Consider the following 22,510-nt stretch of genomic DNA (forward strand, 5'->3'; position numbering starts at 1 on the left):
AGACATAATCAAGTCCCACCCTTAATTTTTTTTTTCTTGTTCGAGAAGCCGTTTCACTCGAATATACGTCACAATAAGGAAGCAAAGACTATCTGTTTGTTTCATGTCGATTTAAAAGGGATAGTTTACCCAAAAATGAAAATTCTATCATCATTATATCAAACTTGTACACTTAAATTTTTTCTCTGTGAAACACAAAAGAAGATTTTAAATAATGTTTTTGACCGTACAGTAAAAGTATAATGTGGTTTTGGACCTCATTGACTTTCATTGTATTTGGACAAAAACACATTACAGTTATTAAAGTATTGTTTATTTAGTATTATAAGATATGTATTCACATATTCAAATTTTATTTTTTATATTTTCAGTTTTCAATTTAATTTTAGTTTAAGTAGTAGTTTTATGTACTTTTGCCATTTTTACTAGTTAAATATAATTATATATATATATATATATATATATATATATATATATATATATATATATATATATATATATATATATATATATATATATATATATATATATATATATATATATATATATATATATATATAATTTCTGTTTAGATTGAATTTATTTTATATCAGTTTAGTTATTTAGTACTTCAATTAGTTGCCAGGTAAACACTTATAATTTTGTTTAATTTTCTTATCTAATATTAACATTTTATTTTATTTCAGCTACCTTTCTGTCAGTTAACAAAAACATGTTTTAATAGTTTTATTTTTTTTAGTTAACTGCCGAAAGTCATGCAGATATTCTGGAAAACGAAAGAGTGGCATGGGACACAGATCTGAACAGTTGTGATACACATTGTAGACAGTCAATAATTTAGATCAGATTCCAATCGGATACACAAATAATCAAATTTTGACTCACAGTGTGAACAACCTAAAGGATGACAGAATGGGTGAACTATCCTTGGATAGTAGTCCAAGTTAAGCAGTTAAAGTCTGTGTGATAATATCTTGGAAATTATTATCTTCTTCATTAAACGCATCCTTTTGTGACCAAATTGAAAGGACAAACAGAATACTTTTTGTGTTTGGAAAAGGCTCTGTTGAAAAAACAAAGGCCATCTATAGACTCAGGTTACATTGTACATGCCTCAAGAGCTCTGGTTACTGGAGCTGACAGACTTTGACCTGCAGCTCAGTTTGCTCAACTTTTGGACTTAGGCCTAATGCCATTCACTCCACCATTTTTATTATTCTGTCACATTTCTATGAAGGCATCATATTTGCCTATGAAAGCATGTCAGACAGAGAAAGTTAAATGTGCTTAAACAGGTGCTGGATGCATTTTGAAAACATGGAAATGGGTTTATTTAGCACCTGGACAATCTGAGAATTGAAAATGTCCATATTGTCTGTAGAAAATGTACATGTACTATGCTTTAGCTTGGTAGGCATTTGAACAGTCCTATACAGATCACATGAGTATGTTAATCTATCAAGCTTAGTTTAAGCAAGCAGGTCACACAAAGTTTTTTTGAAAATGTATGGTCATGTACCTTGGCTGATGTATTGCAAGCATGTCGTCTTCTTGTCGCCTTGCATTTTTGTTGGTCACAATAGAAACAGAGTTTCCTTCAGATATCTGCAAACTGAATTTGTTATTATTCAGAGATAAACATGTTAGCATTTAGCTAACTTTAACTAGGTAACTTGTTCTGCGATATTCTTTTCCAACGAATCCACATTTAGCTTATTTAGCTAATTTAGTAAAAGCTATTTCGTTAATGCTATAGGCCTTAGCCCTGCCATGCCACAGAAATATACAGAGCTACGCAAAAACGGAAGTTCAAACCCAAAATACAAAGATCTTGTTTCTCTGGCCTATACAGTCTATAGTTTAGCTAACGTTTAGTCTTTTAGCTAACTTGGCTAATTTAATAGAAGTGTAGCTTTTGTTAAAGGGATAGTTTAGCTCATGTTTAGTCATTTAGCTAATTTAGTTGAAACCGTTTAGCTAATGTTTAGTCGTTTAGGTAATTTGGCAAATTTAGTAGAAACCGTTATCTAATGTTATAGTTTAATGTCACGTCATTTAGCTAATTTAGTAGAAGTTAAACAAACGTTGTATTTCAGATAATATTAGTAGTTTAACTAATTTAGCTAATGTATTAGCAGTTTTGTTAATGTAATTGTTTAGCTCAAGTTTAGTCATTTAGCTAATTAGGTTAAAATGCTATAGTTTAGCTAATTTAGTAGTTTAGGTAATTTAGCTAATTTAATAGGAACCGTTATCTAATGTTATAGTTTAATGTGCAGTAGTTTAGCTAATGCCACATGTCATTAAGCTAATTTAGTAGAAGTTTAGCAAATGTTGTAGTTCAGATAATATTAGTAGTTTAACTAATTTAGCTAATGTAGTAGCAGTTTTGTTAATGCGGTAGTTTAGCTCAATGTTTAGTCATTTAGCTAATTTGGTTAAAATGCTATAGTTTAGCTAATGTTTAGTAGTTTAGGTAATTTAGCAAATTTAATAGGAACCGTTATCTAATGTTATAGTTTAATGTGCAGTAGTTTAGCTAATGCCACATGTCATTAAGCTAATTTAGTAGAAGTTTAGCAAATGTTGTAGTTCAGATAATATTAGTAGTTTAACTAATTTAGCTAATGTAGTAGCAGTTTTGTTAATGCGGTAGTTTAGCTCAATGTTTAGTCATTTAGCTAATTTGGTTAAAATGCTATAGTTTAGCTAATTTTTAGTAGTTTAGGTAATTTAGCAAATTTAATAGGAACCGTTATCTAATGTTATAGTTTAATGTGCAGTAGTTTAGCTAATGCCACATGTCATTAAGGTAATTTAGTAGAAGTTTAGCAAATGTTGTAGTTCAGATAATATTAGTAGTTTAACTAATTTAGCTAATGTAGTAGCAGTTTTGTTAATGCGGTAGTTTAGCTCAATGTTTAGTCATTTAGCTAATTTGGTTAAAATGCTATAGTTTAGCTAATGTTTAGTAGTTTAGCAGGGTTTTTCCTGGGTCAAAAATGGTCTTCGGTGGTGGCTGACAGACATGGTCATCCACACATACACAGTAAAAAGTACCCTACCCACTTGATCTGCGATCGCAATACTGACAATAAATTTAAAATAAATTCAAAGAAACAGTTTGTAATTTTTGCTTATCTTATTTCGATACCTTGATTTTTGTTTCTTTTGTTCCTCATTTTTACACTATTTACAAAAAATTGTTTTGGTATATAACCATATCAATATTAAAAAATAGTATAAAAAAAATAACAAATAGCCTAATTTTCTGCCATATACAATTTCTTAAAATTATCAGTTACCTAATAACTTTGTTCTGGTTTCACCTCACTCCAGTCTAAACTAAATGATTTTAGGCTATCTATTTACTACACATTGTCAACAGAAATAAGCTGAAAGACTGTGGATAATTCAAACTAATTCTTACTATCCACTCTTGCTAAATTGGGTGAGCACACTTGTGTTCTCATTTCAGAGGAGTTCTGAGTAAATTATTAAACTGATTCGTGAGTTCAGTGTTGGACAGTTCAGTTGTTCTAACCAGTCGTTAAAATGATTCGGTTCAAAGGAGTCATTAGGTCGCGAATCGGACACCAGCAGACGCTTTGTGTGTGAATCCCGTCTGTTAGAACATCGCGAAAGATTTGTCAACACACAGAAAACACTTCATAACTGGATAGGATTTGTTTCCCGTTTATTGAAAGTATGGTTTATGTCAGCTGGTCGGTGAAGAGTTAGCGTTTTTTGAGCGCAATTCACATCCAGCGGTAGTTCAAGGAAAAAAATGTCCGAATCCACCACGTGCAACATGGATTCGGTCTTCCGACCTTTTGATTAACGTGATATGTGATATATTAGAATGCTAAAACGGTGCTTATTTTGAAGACCGAGAGCGTGCGCGCGGGGTAGGGCTCTCCGCTCGATCTCTCTGCGTCCGCGCGGGGTAGGGCTCTCCGCTCGTTCTCTCTGTCATCAGTTAACATGCGCCGATCACAAGCGCAGTAGATCTACATCACTCATAAATCACAATAACTGATCAAATAAGACTTTGGCGGGGCAAAAATTTGTTTTGGCGGCCGCCAAAAAATTTGCAATGTAGGAAAAACCCTGGTTTAGGTAATTAAGCAAATTTAATAGAAACCATTATCTAATGTTATAGTTTGATGTGCAGTATTTTAGCTAATTTCACGTAAATTTAGCTTATTTAGTAGACATTTAACAAATGTTGTAGTTCAGATAATATTAGTATTTTAACTAATGTAGTAGCAGTTTTGTTAATGTGATAGTTTAGCTCAAGTTTAGACATTAAGCTAATTTAATTGAAATGGTTTAGCTAATGCTATAGTTTAGCAAGTTTAGTATAGGTAATTTAGCACATTATCGTTATCTAATCTTATAGTTTAATGTGCAGTAGTTTAGCTAATTTCACATGCCATTTTTAGAAGTATAGCTAATGCTATAGATTAGCTAAGCTAATTAGCACCCTTTGTGGTAATACTGAGATTGCAACATGTTTGTTGCGTTAGAAATTACCTGACATCGAATTGTCATATTTAGAAGTGTATACTTGCTCATTTGAGTATGTTTCGGGCCTTTAGAAGTTGCTTGTGTTGACATAAGCAATGTTTTCAGTTTCTTACATTATCACACCGCAAAAGCCCAAAGGTTCAGTCCGAAGATATCGCAATGTTTGTTCAAGCTTGTACTATACCTCAGAATTGCTTTGTGGAATGTCTTAAGACTGTGTATCAGTAGATTTTCTCTCCACAGGGAATGAGATCAGTGTTTTGGTGCCTGGCTCAGCATCATAAAGACAGTAGCAGTCTTTATGCCCTTTTTAAATGAAGTAACAGCCAAAGGCTCTGAGATTTAGACCTTCAATCTGCAACATTAATGAAGGACAATCCATCATTCTTCTTTGTTTGTGAGGCCAAAGTCATGGCAACTGTTTAATTAGCATTACATGGCTGACAGTATCTGTTGTTTGTAAAACCACGCCTGATGAGGCCCAAAGGTGTGTGTTTTTACTAGCTAGAGATTCTGTAACATTTCAGTATTTTTGTAGTTTATCCAGCCTATGGTTAGTTTTTGATACAGTACCAGTCTCTACCTGTTAGACTGTTGCCTTCTAAATCACTTCATTCATCTTGTATTCAGAGATCTTGGATTCATTCATCTGTTGTTCTCCTAATCTAACTTGAAATAGATTTGGGATACTCGGATCCTGCTCTTTGGGAACATCTTTAATCAGACTTTAATTGAAATGTGAGATGGCTGCTATTCAAACTGAAACCTTTTAAGGGCCCAAGTATGGCCATTGGAAAAAACTCAGCTGTTTGTGTACTTGTCAGATCAGTGCACTTTCCACTTACTTACTTAATGACACATCAGTCTTTTTCAGAGTTTTGCAAATGACACAAATGTGTGGAACAGGGAGCATATTCAGAAATGTAGAAAGTTAAATGGCATTTTAGTGCCATGTTAAAATTATCTAAAAACCTAAGAATTAGGACATTTAAAGTTGTATTATTACAAGAATAAAGCCATCAAATTAGGAGGTTAAAGACTTTGTATAGTGTTAATAATGTACTTAAAAAACATCCTAATATTATGAGAAAAGTTATGATTTGCACTATAGGGATAGGATTTAATCTTTAAAAAATGGATTTAACAACTTTATTCTTATAATATTACGACTTAATTCTTTAACATGGAGCTAAAATGTCATAGAATGAAAGCATTTGACACCTTTCTAATGACTTTACATGTGTAGTTTTTGAGCAGTTCTCTTATGGCCTGTGAAAATCCACCACTGGTATATTCAATACCACCGGTCACAGCATTAATATTTTAAGCCGCTGGTCTTAACAATAGGTTGCTTTATCAAATTACTCTCTGAGTCTGTTGCATTGGTCTGATGTTTATGTTGCAGATTAATGTATTACTGTTTGGTTGTGGCATATATGTAGCTTATCACTTATAAGACTTCTCAGTCTGAAAGCTAGTGTGGTGAAGATCTCTTATTGAGAAGCTGAAATCTCAGATTTACACCCTTTCCTTTGGTTAAAATGTCACCATAGTTATGAGATGTAAAACAGCCTGGTTAGCTGCCTGTTGCACAAGGTCGGAAGTGGGTTGATAAGCAGTAAAGCGGTTTTGTTAAAATATTATATATATTATAATGCTTTCTGAAGGATCAAGTGACATTGAAGACTGGAGTAATGGCTGATAAATTCAGCTTTGCATCACATAAATTAATTATACTTTAAAGCGAATTAAAATACATTTACATTTACATTTAGTCATTTAGCAGACGCTTTTATCCAAAGCGACTTACAAATGAGAGCAATAGAAGCAACTACAACAGTCAGAGGCTACAGTATGCAAGTGCTGTAACAAGTCTCAGTTAATCTAACACAGAACACACAGGATTTTTTTTTTTTTTTTTTTTTTTTTTTTTTTTATAAATTAGACAGACAGAAAAATGAATAGAATGTTAAGTGCTATTCTTGATTGGTCAGGTGCTGCTGGAAGAGATGCGTCTTTAGATGTTTTTTGAAAATGGCTACAGACTCGGCTGCTCGAATTGAGATAGGCAGGTCATTCCACCAGGTGGGGGCAGTCCAGGAAAAGGTCCGTGACAGTGATTTCATGCCTCTCTGGTATGGCACCACAAGGCGTCGTTCACTGGTAGAACGCAAACTCCTGGAGGGTGTGTATGTCTGAACAAGCGAGTTAAGGTAAATTGGTGCAGAGCCAGTGGTTGCTTTGAAGGCGAGTACCAGTGCCTTGAATTTGATGCGAGCGGCTATTGGTAGCCAGTGGAGTCTGATGAAGAGAGGCGTGACGTGCGCTCTCTTCGGCTCGTTAAAGATCACCCTCGCCGCTGCATTCTGGATCAGTTGCAAGGGTTTGATAGTGCATGCCGGAAGGCCTGCTAGAAGAGCATTACAGTAGTCCAGTCTGGAGAGAACAAGAGCTTGGACCAAGAGTTGTGTGGTCTGCTCTGATAGGAAGGCTCTAATCTTCCTAATGTTGTATAATGCAAATCTGCAGGACCGGGTTGTTGCAGTAATGTGGTCAGTGAATTTTAGCTGATCATCGATCACAACTCCAAGATTCCTGGCTGTCCTGGACGGAGTTATGGTTGATGATCCTAGCTGAATGGAGAGATTGTGATGAAGTGCTGGGTTGGCTGAGACCACAAGCAGTTCAGTCTTTGCAAGGTTGAGTTGCAGGTGATGCTCCTTCATCCAGGCAGAAATGTCTGTTAGGCAGGCAGCAATACGAACACCAACCGTGGGATCATCTGGTTGAAATGAGAAGTAGAGTTGAGTGTCGTCTGCATAGCAGTGATAGGAAAAGCCATGTTTCTGAATGACCGATCCCAGTGATGACATGTAGATGGAGAAGAGAAGTGGTCCAAGCACTGAGCCCTGTGGAAAATAGAAAATCATTCTTTTAAATCGTAATAATATTTCACAATATTACATTTTTTTCTGTATTTTTGATCAAATAAATGCAGGCTTGATGAGCATAACAGACTTCGAAAATAATTATTCGAAAAAATCAGGCGCTTTGGCTGGTAAACCCGATTACATTTGGCGAATACATACTGTAGGCTCCTCCTTCTTTGACGTCGAAATCTTCTCTAGTTTATTTATTTTGTTCAGGCCTTAAACGTCAGATGTCCATGAGTAAAGGCATGAACACACTGGAGAGCTGCTTTAGTAGAAATTTAAGTCGTAATTCTACTTGAAAGAAACACTGACACTGTTTTTTTTTCATGTTTAATACTGTAAAGCTGTTTGATTTATCTGACACTGAATACTGATCATTTCCACACATGTATTGGCACCTCTTAGTCCATTTCCCTCAAGAGGTGCATCAATTTTTGGTCAAGATCCTGTATTGACAATGCAAGAGTCCAGCACTCTGTAAAGTCTACTCCAGCACATCCCAAAGACTTTCAATTAATGTAAGGTCTGGATTCCGAGGTGCCAATTCATGTGTGAAAATTATTCTTCTATGCTCCCTCCCAACCATTCTTTCACAATTTGAGCCTGATGAATCTTGACATTGTCATCCTGGAATATGGCCATGATGTGTCTTCCTACATGGTTGTTTAAGAAATTAAAAGCTACACACTCCATCATTTTGATTTGGTTTAAGACCATATAACATGCTAGAAACATAATAATCACTGCAATTATGATCCAATCATTGACTCTTAAGCATTTGCCTATTTAAATCCAAACAGCGACTTTTGTTTTTGGCCGGGCAGTGTATGAAGTGCTATTTAAATAAATGTGACGTGACTTGACTGGAGTGCTGAATTTCAGAGCTTGTGCGAACATATCCACATCGCTATGATCAGATGCTTTCTGATGAGAACTTTGCCGTGAGTATTTAGGGGGCTTTATGGTCACACCTCCTGCCATGTTTAGTCCTTAAATTTTAAACTTTTAATGAAAATGATATAAAAGTTTTTCCAAATTGAAACCACCACAAATCCAAAGCCATTTCTAAAGACTCATGCATTTGACACTTTCTTTTGTCACTAATCCAATTTCATGTCACACTCTATGAATGTAAAGTGTTTTTTTTTTTCTTTTTCAAATCCACCCTCACGTCCTCATGAGTATTCTGACTGGGCATAATGGTTACAGACTTTCAGAAAAAAAATGGGCTGAATAGATCCAGAGCTCCACCTTCTGTTGTAGCCCAAATTGATTTTTGTAGGTCTACTCATGATTATTCATCTAGTTGAATAGAGCCAACCCTAGGAACCATCTGTCATATGAATTGATGACTCAACAGACTCACGTGCACACAGGATTGGGTGGTTGGCTGTGTACACAAGGACGATGGCATTAGTGCAAGTCTTTATGCAGATGCTTTAATGTTTACTCAAGCATGGGAGGCATATGTGCATGTTAAATGCCATTTTGAAGAGTGAGACAACAATTTCCACCACAACTATTCTGAAAAGCCAAAGATATGTACAGTATATCTTTCTCATGTCACTCTGTCTCTTATTTTCTGCCTTTTTTCTGTCCCTTTGATTCCCAGATATATAATTTCTCTTGTTTAAATAGAAAAGTGTTTTTATTTAGGCCCTGTTCATGCATAGAGATATGCTTGTGTTTTGCACACTTAACCCTTAAACATTTTTGTTCCAAAAGCAACGGATTCTTTCCATTTATTATGGTTGATGTTTTATGCCGATGAGCTCATGGGAGAAGATGTGGATGTATGTTTTGGGTCTTTGTTTTCATCAGGTGTCATCTCTTTTGCTCCTGCTTGACCCATGGGGTGACAGTCATACAGCATTACAGTCACCTGTAACCTTCCTGTCCATAACCTCACATGTGTGCAGTGAGACCTGTAAGCAGGAAGTCTATCATTGTGGACACTTCCTGTATGTGTCAAACCAACTTAATTTGCACTTTCCAGAGTGATAGAACACAGCTGATGCTGCAAAAATATTCCTTCATGTTTAAAATACTTAAGAGACGTGCTTATCCTGACAGGATGTTAAAAAGGTGTCCGAGTTCGAAACAATTTATCACAAAATATTACCAGAGTAATTTCAATAGAATTCAATAGAATTTCAATAGATTTGGAAGTTTGTAGGCATAAGTCATGTTTACAGTAATGCATATATAGAAGTCTATATGGATATTGTGGAGCTTGACTACAATTTATGCAAAAATGTAATGGAAAAAAAAATTGAATGACATTATTGTATCAATTAATAATATTATTAATACATTATGCTGTAGAAAGTGTGCAAATAATTTTCAGGTGTATTTTTTTTTTCTTTTGTAGCCTAATAAGGAAAATTTTGCAGTATAGGGCTGACAGAGATAAATATAATGTTTTTTTAGGGATGCACGATATATCGGCCACCATATCGGTATGGGTATCGTGTTAATTTTTAATGTTATCGCTATCGGCCCAATGAGAAAATTTGGCCGATATATTAAAGCCAATAAATAATGGATTATTTCCTTCAGCTGAGACAATTCAGATACGCATGATGTTTCCCATGATGGTTTTGAATAGCTTGAAGTATGATTGGAATCACTTCAAAAAGGAAAATACGGTTAAGTGCCATGTGTGCAGTGCAAGTCTGTCATATAGGCTACATAAAATTATAATGAGAACATCATTGTTGCGTGCTTGGGACATGGATTTAATGTTGGATTTAGATTTATTGGCTAATATATCCATTATCGGCTTTTAAATATAAAAAATGATCAGTTATCGTATCGGCCAAAACTTTCAAATTGGTGCATCCCTAGTGTTTTTAAACTTTGTTAATTAAAACAATACTGTAAATATCTTCAATATAATACAAGATATTTGTTCCTCCAATTCTTAACATTAATGAATAAAGGGAGCCAATTTGTGCCCTATTTGTGGAATGTAGAAACAGAGCTATTAAAAAAAGGGTGAAAACTGAGTGTTTGCTTTTTAGAACAGTGTGGAAATTTTTGATGTCTGAGCACTTCTGCTTTCTGTCTCATAACGTGTACGAAAACAACATGTTTGTTTGTACCTGTTCTTTTGTTATTTAGCAAGAAATGGAATCCTCAGTAAAACAGGCCTTCCTTGAAATGCAAAACTAATCGGTGCAAAGCTAACAATTTTAATCAGGCTTTAATCAGGACAATACAAACAGATAATGTGATAGTTTTGTTGACAGTTCAACAGGCGGGGGAATCCTCAAATCCCATTTCTGTCTCCTAACCACTCGTCATGGCTACTCATTTACCCGGGAATATTATTTTCCTGCTTAGATTACACAACCTTAGACGACCTTGTATTGAATCAGACGATGTCCCTGAACAGGACATATTTTACAGCACTTCCGAGTATGATTTAGTGATCGGGTTTCCCTTTTGTAATGTTTGAAGAGTGAACATGTACACACACACACACACACACACACACACACACACACACACACACACACACACACACACACACACACACACACATAAAAGTGCAAAGGTAAGAGTGTAGTCTTACGTAGCCAGAATTTTGACTATCAGCAAGTCTAGGCCATGTTGTAGCTTAGGCCTTGTCTGGCTATCACCAGATCAAGCTCAATTTTTAAGATTGAACATTGGCCTGGGGAGTCTGCTATGTATTTTCTACTGCACAAGAGGCGTGATAAACTAGCATGAATGAAATAACTCTGTATGCAATTGGATAGTCATTCAACCAAGCAGACCACAACAGGCGTGATAAACGAGCATAAATCAAATGACTCTGTGTGCAATTGGATAGTCCTTCAACCAATCAGACCACAACAGGCGTGATAAACGAGCATAAATCAAATGACTCTGTATGCAATTGGATAGTCCTTCAACCAATCAGACCACAAGAGGCATGATCAACGGCCAACGACCCATCGCTTCTCTATCCGCCATCGTGTTAAACCCGCTAATAGCGCGCCAGGTGGATAAGCCAGTCCGTGATTGGTTCCCACAAAAGTGTAGCAGAAGCAGTAGAAATTAATGTACAGGTTTCCAGACTGAGCTGCAGGGCGAAATCAAATCGCCGGCAGATCAGGCTGGGTTTACCCAGTCCAGCTTAGGCCAGAAATGTAGCCTACTCTATCCATATCCAAATATGCAAATGCAGACTTAAATACTTGGCCATTGCATTGCAAGCCCAATAGATAACTTTACATGTCTATATGCCATTAAACCAGTGTTATTATTCAGTTGGCTAGCTATAAAAACACACTTCCTATAGCGCCATCTGTGTCAATTGTGAGAATGTTGTTTGCTTGTAATATAAATTGAATTCTGAAACATTCTGAGGTTTGACAACTCTCAAAATAGTTTTAGCATGTTATTGAATATGCCGTTGTTAATGAATTTGGTCTTGGCAGACTATGGGCCCTATCACGCACCTGGCGCAATGCGACGCCAGGTGCAACGCAAGTGTTTTTTGCTAGTTTCACCCCGACACAGCTATCATTTTCACATCCAGCGCCACGTTGTTTAAATAGCAAATGCACTCGCGCCCATCTGTTCGCCCATGGTCTGAAAACGAGGTGTTTTCAGGCCCATTACGGCCGTTGTTAAGCAGTGAGTTGCATTGTTGTACGCAAAACACACGCCTGGGCTATACACTTTCCAATCCAATTTCAGGGGAAAACCTAACTATTTAATGAGGTGTCGATTTCATAAGAATTTGTATGATGTGAATCGTACAAAAACATGATTTTTAAAAGGTGTAAGCATGAAGGTCATCCTCTGAAAATAACCATCACTTAGGCATAAGCAGATCATATGAATGAGATTGTACAAAGTCGTACAAGTAAGCCCCCAATTTGTCAAAATGTTTAATAGTTTCAAATTAGATAGTGTTGGCTCTTTAAAGTTTTTCCTCAGAATTGCTTTGTCTACCAGCCCCGTACCTTGTAAACATGACACACTTTGTACTGTTTGTGGGCAGACTGATAAAAACCTTTGCATCTTGACTTCTAGAAATTTTGTAAAACCACCCAATTAGATTGTAGCTGTCAATTTTAGCCAGTTCTTATCATTTTTGTGTGTAATATGCATCAGATGGGTTGTGGGTGTGTCGTCTGAGCTTGAGACAGGTTTATCAGGGCCATACAGGTTGAGTAGATGAAAGCTATCTTAATTATTATAATGACAACAATTGTCATGAAGTGCCATTTACATTTTTTTTTTTTTTTTTTTTTTTTTTTTTTTTTAAATGTGGGTGTTGTAGATATCACAAACATGTCTGTTACCTGACGTCTATTACTCATTACCAGTATTATCAAAGGAATCCCAACCGATCAGTCTGTTTACCAGTCAGACTATCTAGAATCAATTCAAAGTGTTATCTTGGTTCAACTGTGTTCTTGTTGTAGATTGACACTATGGATCACATTTTTACTATTTTATGCTACTATAAACCAACACTAGAATTGAGTATTTTGTTTGTTTGTTTGTTTGTTTGTTTTAATTTTGAATTCAGGCCACAATCACAGTCAGCCTTTTTGATTCCAAATCCAATCCAAATTTGTGGGGGATTTGTACAGTTTATTATTATTATAGATATAATAATAATAATAATTTGTTACATTTATATAGCGCTTTTCTTGGCACTAAAGCTTTACATAGAAGGGGGGGGGGTCTCCTCAACCACCACCAATGTATTATTAGATATACATATATTATTATTACACATTTCTTCCTCAAAAAATATATTTTAGTTCAAGTCAATGCTTGACATGGTTAAAAAAATGTATATTCATTATAGATATTTCGATTACTTCTTAATATTTTATTAATTTACATGACTTTTCTAGGTTTAAAAATGGTATCAATTTTGCTGTGGATGTAAACAATGCCTTAAATTGTGTGGCTTATTGAAAAGAAGTTAAAAGATTTTCATCAAATTGTTGGTAAAGTCTGCTCTCATCTCATAAATGAACAGTGAATTAGCTGTTAATGAGACTAGGAATGTACCCATAATACCAGTCTAACAGGGGCATGTTTTCCAGGGCAGGACACATCAGCACATCCATCTGTCCTCATCTGCTTTATTTGTATTGCAATATATTTTCCATGTTATGTTAGTTCACTGTTTGATGTCATTGTGTGCTCATCTGAGAAGTTTTAGAGGTCAAATGATCCCTAGCAGACAATCCCTGGACCCTGGTATGCTTCAGGGTAATGACTAGATAACTGTTAGACCTGTAGAGCATGGTTCAATCCAGTTAAGCTACTGATCTTTTCTCTGGGAAAGAGAAGGCTGTGCAGATTTCTTTGTCACTGTAATCGCAGTAATGAGGCCTGTGGGTTGAGGTTAACGCATTCTGTCAGAAGCTGAGCTTTATATTATATGCCTTGTGAACATTGTGTGACCCAGACTCCTGCTTAACATCATGATGTAACAGCTTTTAGCAGTTTAAATCAAGTCTTCGAAAGAGGCATGGTTGTTTAATATAGTGAACTGAATTCATTTAGGCTTTTATTCACATGTAAACATTGACCAACACACATATTAGAGCTCATAAAAGATGGTAAACAGAAGCTTAAATGTACTTGTCATTTGTGTTTTCAATGACATTTGTGTGTCATTTGTGTTTCCAAAATGAATGGGTTTGAAACAACATGAGGGTGAGTCAATGATGACACAATTTTCATTTTTTGGTGAACTGTCCATTCAATATATTGAAAAGAAATTCTCATTTCTCAATTCTCATTGCTTGCTTTTACTGCATTTTGTTTGCCAAATGATAATTTCAAATGTCAACAGATATTTATTAAGTATGTATTGAAGGAAATTGCTTTTATAGAGCGGATTATTAAATCATTTACATTTTAGACTCAGTATTTGCAACTGCCAAAAGCAATTTCCAAAAGCAGAATTAACCGCTGTGTATCTGAGAAACAAACAGTAGTGATGTTTCATTTGTGAATTAATCAGTTTTTTAACAAATTGTTTGAGTGACTGATTCAATGACTCACTTATGAGGATGTCAATAATTATTTCCTTTATTATTTAGTGTTTCTGAATTGATTGGTTTAATGTATGATTCAATTACTCACTTATAAAGACAGCTACTTTCAACCACCTACTGGTGTAACAGTAAAGTATAAATATAATAATACACTAAAATAAAATCAGAAATGTAATACAATTTTTTTTAATTATTATTATGTTTTTACGCAGACCTGTTTAGTGATTTTTCACTTTTAAAGATGCCGTACATTTAATCCAACAATGTGTCTTAAATAAAATATGAAATAATACCATATTAAATAAATAAAAATACACAAACAAAAATGTGGTAACATTTATTTATGTATTTATTATTGCCACTGATAGTGATATTTCTTCATTTTAAAATGCCACGTCAAATTATATTGTGTATTTTAGGTGCAGGGTGAAATAGTTACTCATTTCTGGTAAAAATGTGCATCTAAAGTCCAAATAGAATCACTAAACAAGCATGTTTCAAATTAGCACTGGGTGTTCAAGTGAAGCCAATTCTCAAATATGTCAAATGACTCACTAGAGTGTTGAAATGGGAAATGTATTTCACTCTCATAAATGTCTCACAATATCTTTTACAGTATGTATAATTACACAGGCAGAGGCGTAGAATGGTCTCACATTGACATCATTTGTGGTTAGGGGGTTCTTGGAGTGCATTTGGGTTTTACGAGACCAATTTATATATCCTCAAGACTTTAAAGATTTATGGTGGTCAGAGGTTGTCATTGTAATATGGCTTATTTTTGAGTTATGTGTTCATGTATCCCCTCTAAGCTGCACTGGCACGCATGAGTAGATCTGAAAAGTTAACCCTTACATGTCTGTATTCAGTATTCTAGAGAGTTTGGAGACATTGGAGACATCACAAGAAAAGACTGGCCACACACAAGAGTGCTTGACTTGTATTACTGTCCTAAAAGTGACGGCACAACTGAAAGAGTGAGAGAGAGAGAGAGAGAGAGAGAGAGAGAGAGAGAGAGAGAGTGAGAGAAAAAGAAGCTTGCAGCTGGAAAATCATGTTAAGAACAGAGTAGCACTATACAAATTATTAGGACACTGAATCTTATTCAGCCATACATACCAAAATCTTTCACCCAAAAAAAAAAAAAATATATATAAAAATATATAAATATATATATATGAACAAGTGAAACCATATACAAAAATCACACGAAAGGAAAAGGTTGTGAGGGAAAAAAACGTATGGAAATGTTTTGGTTATGTTGTATGCAAATTAATGTTAAACTTTATTTCCTCTTTAGACATTCTACTAACTTTGCAACTACATGCCAACTTAACACTAAATTGCATCTACATGTTACTCTTATAAACGTATTAGTAGAGGGTTTGGTTCAGTAGAACAAGATGACATGTAGTTGCAAAGATGCTTATAGTCAGTAGAATGTCAGTTGAGGAGCATCAAAATAAAGTATTAGCAGATATTAAGCAGACAGTCTACTAATACTCTAATTACATGTGGTTGCAAAGTTACTTATAGTTAATACAATGTCTAAAGTGGACCATGGAAATAAAGTGTTGTCCAAATGACTAACCTTGGGATGTACAGTTGCTCATTTAATATACTCAAAATTCATTAACATTACAACAAGGTTAAGAACAAAGTAATGTGTGTAAGCACGTTTTGGATTCTGCAGAAAAGCTGCAGATTGTGTTAGAGGAAAGGTCGGAATAATGAAAACAGAAAACATGAGTAAATGAATCCCAGGGTGTGACTGTTTACCTATCGTGTTGCTAGAGCTTCCTCTCTCGTGCTCCTCTAACAGAGAGCGTCTGTGTTCATAAACGGACTCAGGATTGGAGTGTTTATGGCACTTTCCACGAATACAGTACTCTTGAAGACTTTCTTTTAAGCATTAGAAGGACAAATTCCATGAATTTTTCATTATTTTTTCAGAGAAATATTAGACTTGTTAGAATAAATATTATGTGGAATATAATTAACTTAGCATGAATAGCTAGTTATACACATCAAGTTTCTTTGTCTACTGTTAAAATGGGGATTTTGACCTGTTCTTGTCAACTTTCTTGACTGTATCCTTTCATCATGATTATGACACAAGTATTACAATAAATAAATACATATCGAATATCTGATCAATAGATTATTATAGTACAATATATACACACACACACACACACACACACACACACACACACATATATATATATATATATATTACACAAAGTTTGTTTACATAGCCTAATATATGTGTGTGTGCTGTGAATAACTATGTATTTATAAAAACACACATGCATGTATATATTTAAGAAATATATACAATGTATACTGTATATATAATTTATCTTATATATCTAATTATAATTTTTTATAAAAATGTAGAATATATTTGTGTATTTATAGTACACACATATATACGGAGCCCCGCACATGACGTGCCATAAAAAAAGTAAATTGTGCGCCCAATTTACTAATTCATTCCCTTGATTTATAAATCATGTGCACGATTTTCTATTTAGTTCCCTCGTTTTGATAAATCGTGCGGACGATTTACTACTTCGTTCCCTTGACTTGCGTCCACAAGATTTACTAATTTGTTCCCACAATTTATAAATTGTGCGCAAGATTTAGCAAATTGAGGGAACAAACTAATACTTTTAATAAATATATATATTTTATATAATATATAATAAAATTTTAATGACGAAAAATCATTTCAACATAAACACATTTATTCTGATAAATGACTTCACTCAAACACTCTCTATTTTTCAGGGTTCGTCCACAGTTGGCAAAGGAAAAGATAGAGGGATGTCACATCTGCACGTTCGTGACCCCTGGGGAGCCCCAGGTTGTCCTAGGGAAGGACAAGGCCTTTACGTTTGACTATGTTTTTGACATGGACTCGGAGCAGGAAAGCATCTACAGCAACTGCACTGAGAAACTCATCGAAGGCTGTTTTGAAGGATATAATGCCACTATCTTCGCCTATGGACAGGTAAGACTGTAAAATGACAAAAAACTGAAAATTCCATTGATGTTTTGAAGTAAGTCAGTCCACACTTAAAATGTTGAGGTTTGCAGTCCAGAAGTTTATTTTTATTTTTATGTAGCTACTGTATATATGGCAAGTTGCAACCTTCTGGTCTCTCTCTTGAATCCAACACGGAAGTGACTTAAACTGCAATTCATCTGGCCGAGTCAATCCTATAGACCCCTCATGTTAAAATGCCCAACTTTACAGCAAGAAAAAAACATGTTTACAGTCTGGCACAAAAAGTGGTCTATATAGCTAATTTTACCCTTCATGACAACCGTGAGGGGGTGATTTTTTTTTTTTAAACTCACCCATTTAAATTATATTAAGCCTTAAAGTTCTACATTTATTTATTTATTAAACAGGGACAATGCAGTCAAACATAGTTGCAATACAATTACTGCAACTGATGCGCAGCATATAGAGTTTATAGCTAATGCTAATTCTCAACTCCTGTCCCTGGTTGGGCTTTTCTAAATACATTATAAAACACAAGTATGAAACATTCACATTTCTACACACTCACTCACCCATTCACTCACACAAGGAATAATATTTAAAAATGGTTACAGTTTTGGTTTGTCTTTAGCCATAACTTAAGCCTAGAAGTGAACTTTTTTAAGTCAGATATAGTCTAGGGCAGGGGTGTCCAACCCTGCTCCTGGAGAGCTACCGTCCTGCAGATTTCAGTTCTAACCCTGCTCCAACACACCTGTCTGTAATTATCTAGCACCCTGAACACCATGATTAGCTAGTACAGGTGTGTTTGATTGAGCTTGGAGCTAAAATCTGCTGGGTGGTAGCTCTCCAGGACCAGGGTTGGACACCCCTGGTCTAGGGCATAATAAAGGGCGTGGCCACTTGAGTGACAGGTGGATTGCCGCTGCTGTCATTACTAGCCGGTTGTCTGCTGTCTGTTAGTCCACCCAAGTCCCGCCTCTTTGCCCATTTTCGGTTATCTGGGAGTGATGTGCGGCGACGCACTGCCAAGATGGCGACGTCCGGCTCACTTTTGGGCTTCAAAAATGCTCTTCAAAAACCTACGGTTGATGTCACGGACATATATATATAATATATAATATATTATAATGTATAATATATTGAATATTATACATGCAACTTTCAGCACACACTTAGGACAGCTCATAACTATGTTACATTTTGGAGAATTTGTGGCTAATTTGTATAAATTCCTACAAAATACTAGCCTGACGTCGCCATACTCAATTCTAGTCAGAATATGAGTCTGATACTGCTCCGTTGGGCTGTGATTTATGGGGCGTGTTTCAACCGAACCAGGAAAGACCTCAATTGGATAGACCTACAACCAATCAGAGCAACGGAGCGACGCATAACGTTAGTTGTCAAATGTCAACAGAACTCAACTGCACTGTGTTGCCATGTCCGCGGGTTGAAGCGACCCCAATTATGTGATATACAGACCCAGGAATGCGATTTTTAGCTGCCATCCCTGCCAAAATAACACATATTTTACCCCCCAAATGCCTTTTTTTCCCCGGAGAACCCCCCTGGAAAGCTATTGGGCTTGTTTTTGGCTAGTTTTGAGGAACGTTAGCAATTGGGTGGTTTTGTTGTAAAAACTTGGCAACCCTGTCTGCACGCACGCTGGAATAAGTTACGTTAGAAGAAAAAGATGAGTGTAAACACATCGTGTTGTGTTTTTACGTGTTGTAAAAAAAGAATGTAAGGATACACAGAGTACTTACCAACACGATCATCATTTCTGAGAGAAATAGTAAAGGTGAATGCATATACAACAAGTTCTCTGTTTAGGATTAGAACAAATTGAACCCAAGCGCTCTTTGGTGACGTGAATGATTACGTTACTGTTGATCATCTGTCCATCATCGTCTAAAGCCCGCCCTGACAATTTCATTGGTCCGAACAGTTTCTGTTCGGGCATAATTACTTCTCTACGGAGAAAGTCCAGACCGAACTGCCCGAGTAAAAATGTTGTGGGCGGGGCTAAGTTCGGCTGGCATCCAGGCTAACAAAATACGCTTTCGTACGATCTGCTTACGGTTAAGTTTTGATGTGGGGTTTGGGGTGGACCTTCATTCTTGCTTTTTTCTAAAAATTGTGTTTTGCGTTGTACGAATTCATATATAATTGCTACCTCATAAAATAGTTATGTTTTCTCATGAGATTAGGTTACAACTTTACAGCCAAGTGTGATCAGGCAAAAATCAAACATGTTCTCCTAAATCTACTATGAAGTACCGTTGGGAAGTCTGATTCATTTTAGTGACTTATCCCATTTGAACGGTGCAATAGAACCAGTCCAAAAAACTATTCTCTTTTAATAAAGTAAACACAACAAGGCTAGTGAGTAGGTTTTTTTTTTTTACCTGTTAGTAGTCATGATTTTAATGTCCCTGACAACCTAGTCCCATTTAGCCACTTTTTTGTTGGCAACCATCTTTTTAAAGACAAGTAAAAGCTCAAGAGGGTATTACTTGTGTAGCCTATTTTATGTTGTAGAATAAAAAGTAAAAATATCTTGAGCTTGTGTTCACCACAGACATTATTTCAGATATTTAACCAAATAACCATTGATTCGGGACGATGGAAATGCTATGTCATTTCCGGGTTTCGGCCCACAAAAAATATGTAATCTCTGCAGTATCCTCAGTTTTTTGTGTCAGACTAATTCTGGAAAAATAGACCTTTGATAATTATTAATTTTAAAACATGCACCCTCAAATAGCTTCAGTGTAGTTCAATATTTTTTTTGTTGTAGCTTGTTGCTCTAGCTAATTTTAATCAGGTAGCTACTTAAAGGCACAATATGCAAGTTTTGCCGCTAGAGGTGGCGTAATCAAAACAATAACAAAGGCGTATCTTGATGAGCATGGAATCATGGGAGTTGTCGTCTTCACCTCCACAGCCAATGGAAAGCAATCCAACGGGACTAGGGAAGACATAATGTTCATGGATGAGCTAATAAATTACATTTTATTAACGTTACTGTGGTATGAAGCAGGGCAGGGTCAATGCTTATATGCCGCAGTCGGCCATTCCCTCTTGCTATTTCATTGCATATGTTTATTACGATTAAAGTTACGTTTAACATTCGCATCCTTCTTCCCTGAACTTGAATACAGTTTTGTTTGATCACTTAAGTTCACATTATTTTATTTTATTCTAATAAAACAGCCGCAAGTGCTGAATTACTACTCATACAGGGCACTTTATTTGACAAATTTAAATTGTGAAGTAACGCAGTGTTGTTTTTACTCAAAACAATCACACTAAAAATACATTTGTTTGTTGAAAGTTATGTTATAAAGTTATTTGTTGCACACTGTAGTAAGCTAGATCGATATTAGAATATCATATTAATAAAATGAATGGCTGAATGGCTCATGTTGCTAAATGGCATGCAAATTGTATGGTGGAGAAAATGCTGTATAACTGTTACTACAAATTAAAAAAAATCGAATTATGTTACGTCACTTGACAAAAGAGCATTGTCTCTGAGGCATGGTACAAAATTGTTATTCGCCGTAAATCAAGAAAATCTCAAGATATTTAAACAATAAGACTAACCGTGTTGAGCAATATAACAGTGAAAAAATGTTTCTGTCAATAAAGGTATCCAAACAGTTGCTCACAGGTCTAATAAAACGCATAACATCACATTAAAGCATATTTAGTGTTTCCATGGTTTCCATGAAAATCGAGGGTAACGTGGATATGGCGTCATTGACAGGCTGATTTATAAAATAGTTAAAATAGCTGATTTCTCTGGATTTAAACACTGTTGGAAACATTTGGGATAATGTAAGTACACAATAGAGCTTAGATCGGGCTCAAAAAAAATCAAGCCCGACCCTACCCGAGCCCGTGCACATTGTGTCCAAGCCCGGCCCGGCCCGGCCCGCTACATTAACTGTAATTATGAGCACAAGCCCCATTTAAACCCGACCATTTTTTTATACGTGGGTGTTCTGAGGAGAACGAGTCTGTTATGAGCGAAGCTGACCGGTGTGAGGCTCAGCTCAATAATCCACTCTATGCAGGCACGCTCCACTCATGAACCGCTCACAGGTAAAATGACGTTCACTCAAATCCCGCCTATAATCCTGTACTATGCTTGTTGTAATCATTAAACAATGTATTTTGATTCATATTTATGTTTAAATAATATAATGTTGTTTTAAAATTTCATCTGATTATGAAAAGTACAAAGATGCGAGTGGGTCAGAAATTATTTTGGTGGTTATTATATTTTGTTTAATATTAAGTTTAGGGATGCACCGGTTGACCGGCCAAAAATCGGAACCTTTCTTTGGTTTTCTTTGTATTTTTCTGCCGATTTTTCTGGAAGTGCGCCCGCGTGCACATACGCCTATATCATTCGCGAACATATCACTTGTGTGTTACAAACGGAAACTTGAGAACTGAGGGAAGAGACGAGATACGCTGAAGGGAATGAAGAGACGCTTTCCTGCGCAAGCTTACCTCTCCGCGCCTGCACAAGCGCAGATAGTGAGCGTTTGTTCAGCTCAGTTTCTCACGTGTTGGATCGGATGAGAACGAAACAGACTAACTTGTGACAAAGCCGAAATACTTCTTTTTATAGCCTAAAGAAGAACATGCATGCACTTTTTAAATGAAATACTATCAGTTCTGTAGCCAATAGGATGATCATTTTTATTTTACCTTAAAATTACATTGACTTAATTTGATTTAAAAAGCACCTGCTGTAGCATCTTAGTTTTTTTTTTCGTTGAATTAAACATTATTTGATTTAACATTTTGGAACAATTATATACTTTGGTTTTATTTAATTTCACTGGTAAAGACTTTTTTTCTTTACACTGAATTTAAAAACAAAGTTTTGTTTTGTAGAAAGCCTTTCTTTAAAGTGAATTTCGTTTTGCATAAATTGTATCTTAATATTAATCAAGATGTCGTCAGCCAAT

The 22,510-nt window shown here is 35.6% G+C and overlaps 1 protein-coding gene across 4 annotated transcripts in view; it reads left to right on the forward strand.

The window, feature by feature from the left end:
• Positions 1–22,510, forward strand: part of LOC307126808 (kinesin-like protein KIF21A) — a 56,136-nt gene that overhangs the window by 1,611 nt on the left and 32,015 nt on the right. For all 4 annotated transcript variants that reach the window (XM_079817521.1, XM_079817522.1, XM_079817523.1 and 1 more), the window contains exon 2: positions 17,300–17,522. In XM_079817521.1, coding sequence (XP_079673647.1) covers positions 17,300–17,522 — 223 coding nt within the window. The remainder of the gene's footprint in view (positions 1–17,299; positions 17,523–22,510) is intronic.

The sequence above is a fragment of the Gobio gobio genome (assembly GCF_949357685.1).
Source record: "Gobio gobio genome assembly, chromosome: 5".
NCBI lineage: Eukaryota > Metazoa > Chordata > Actinopteri > Cypriniformes > Gobionidae > Gobio > Gobio gobio.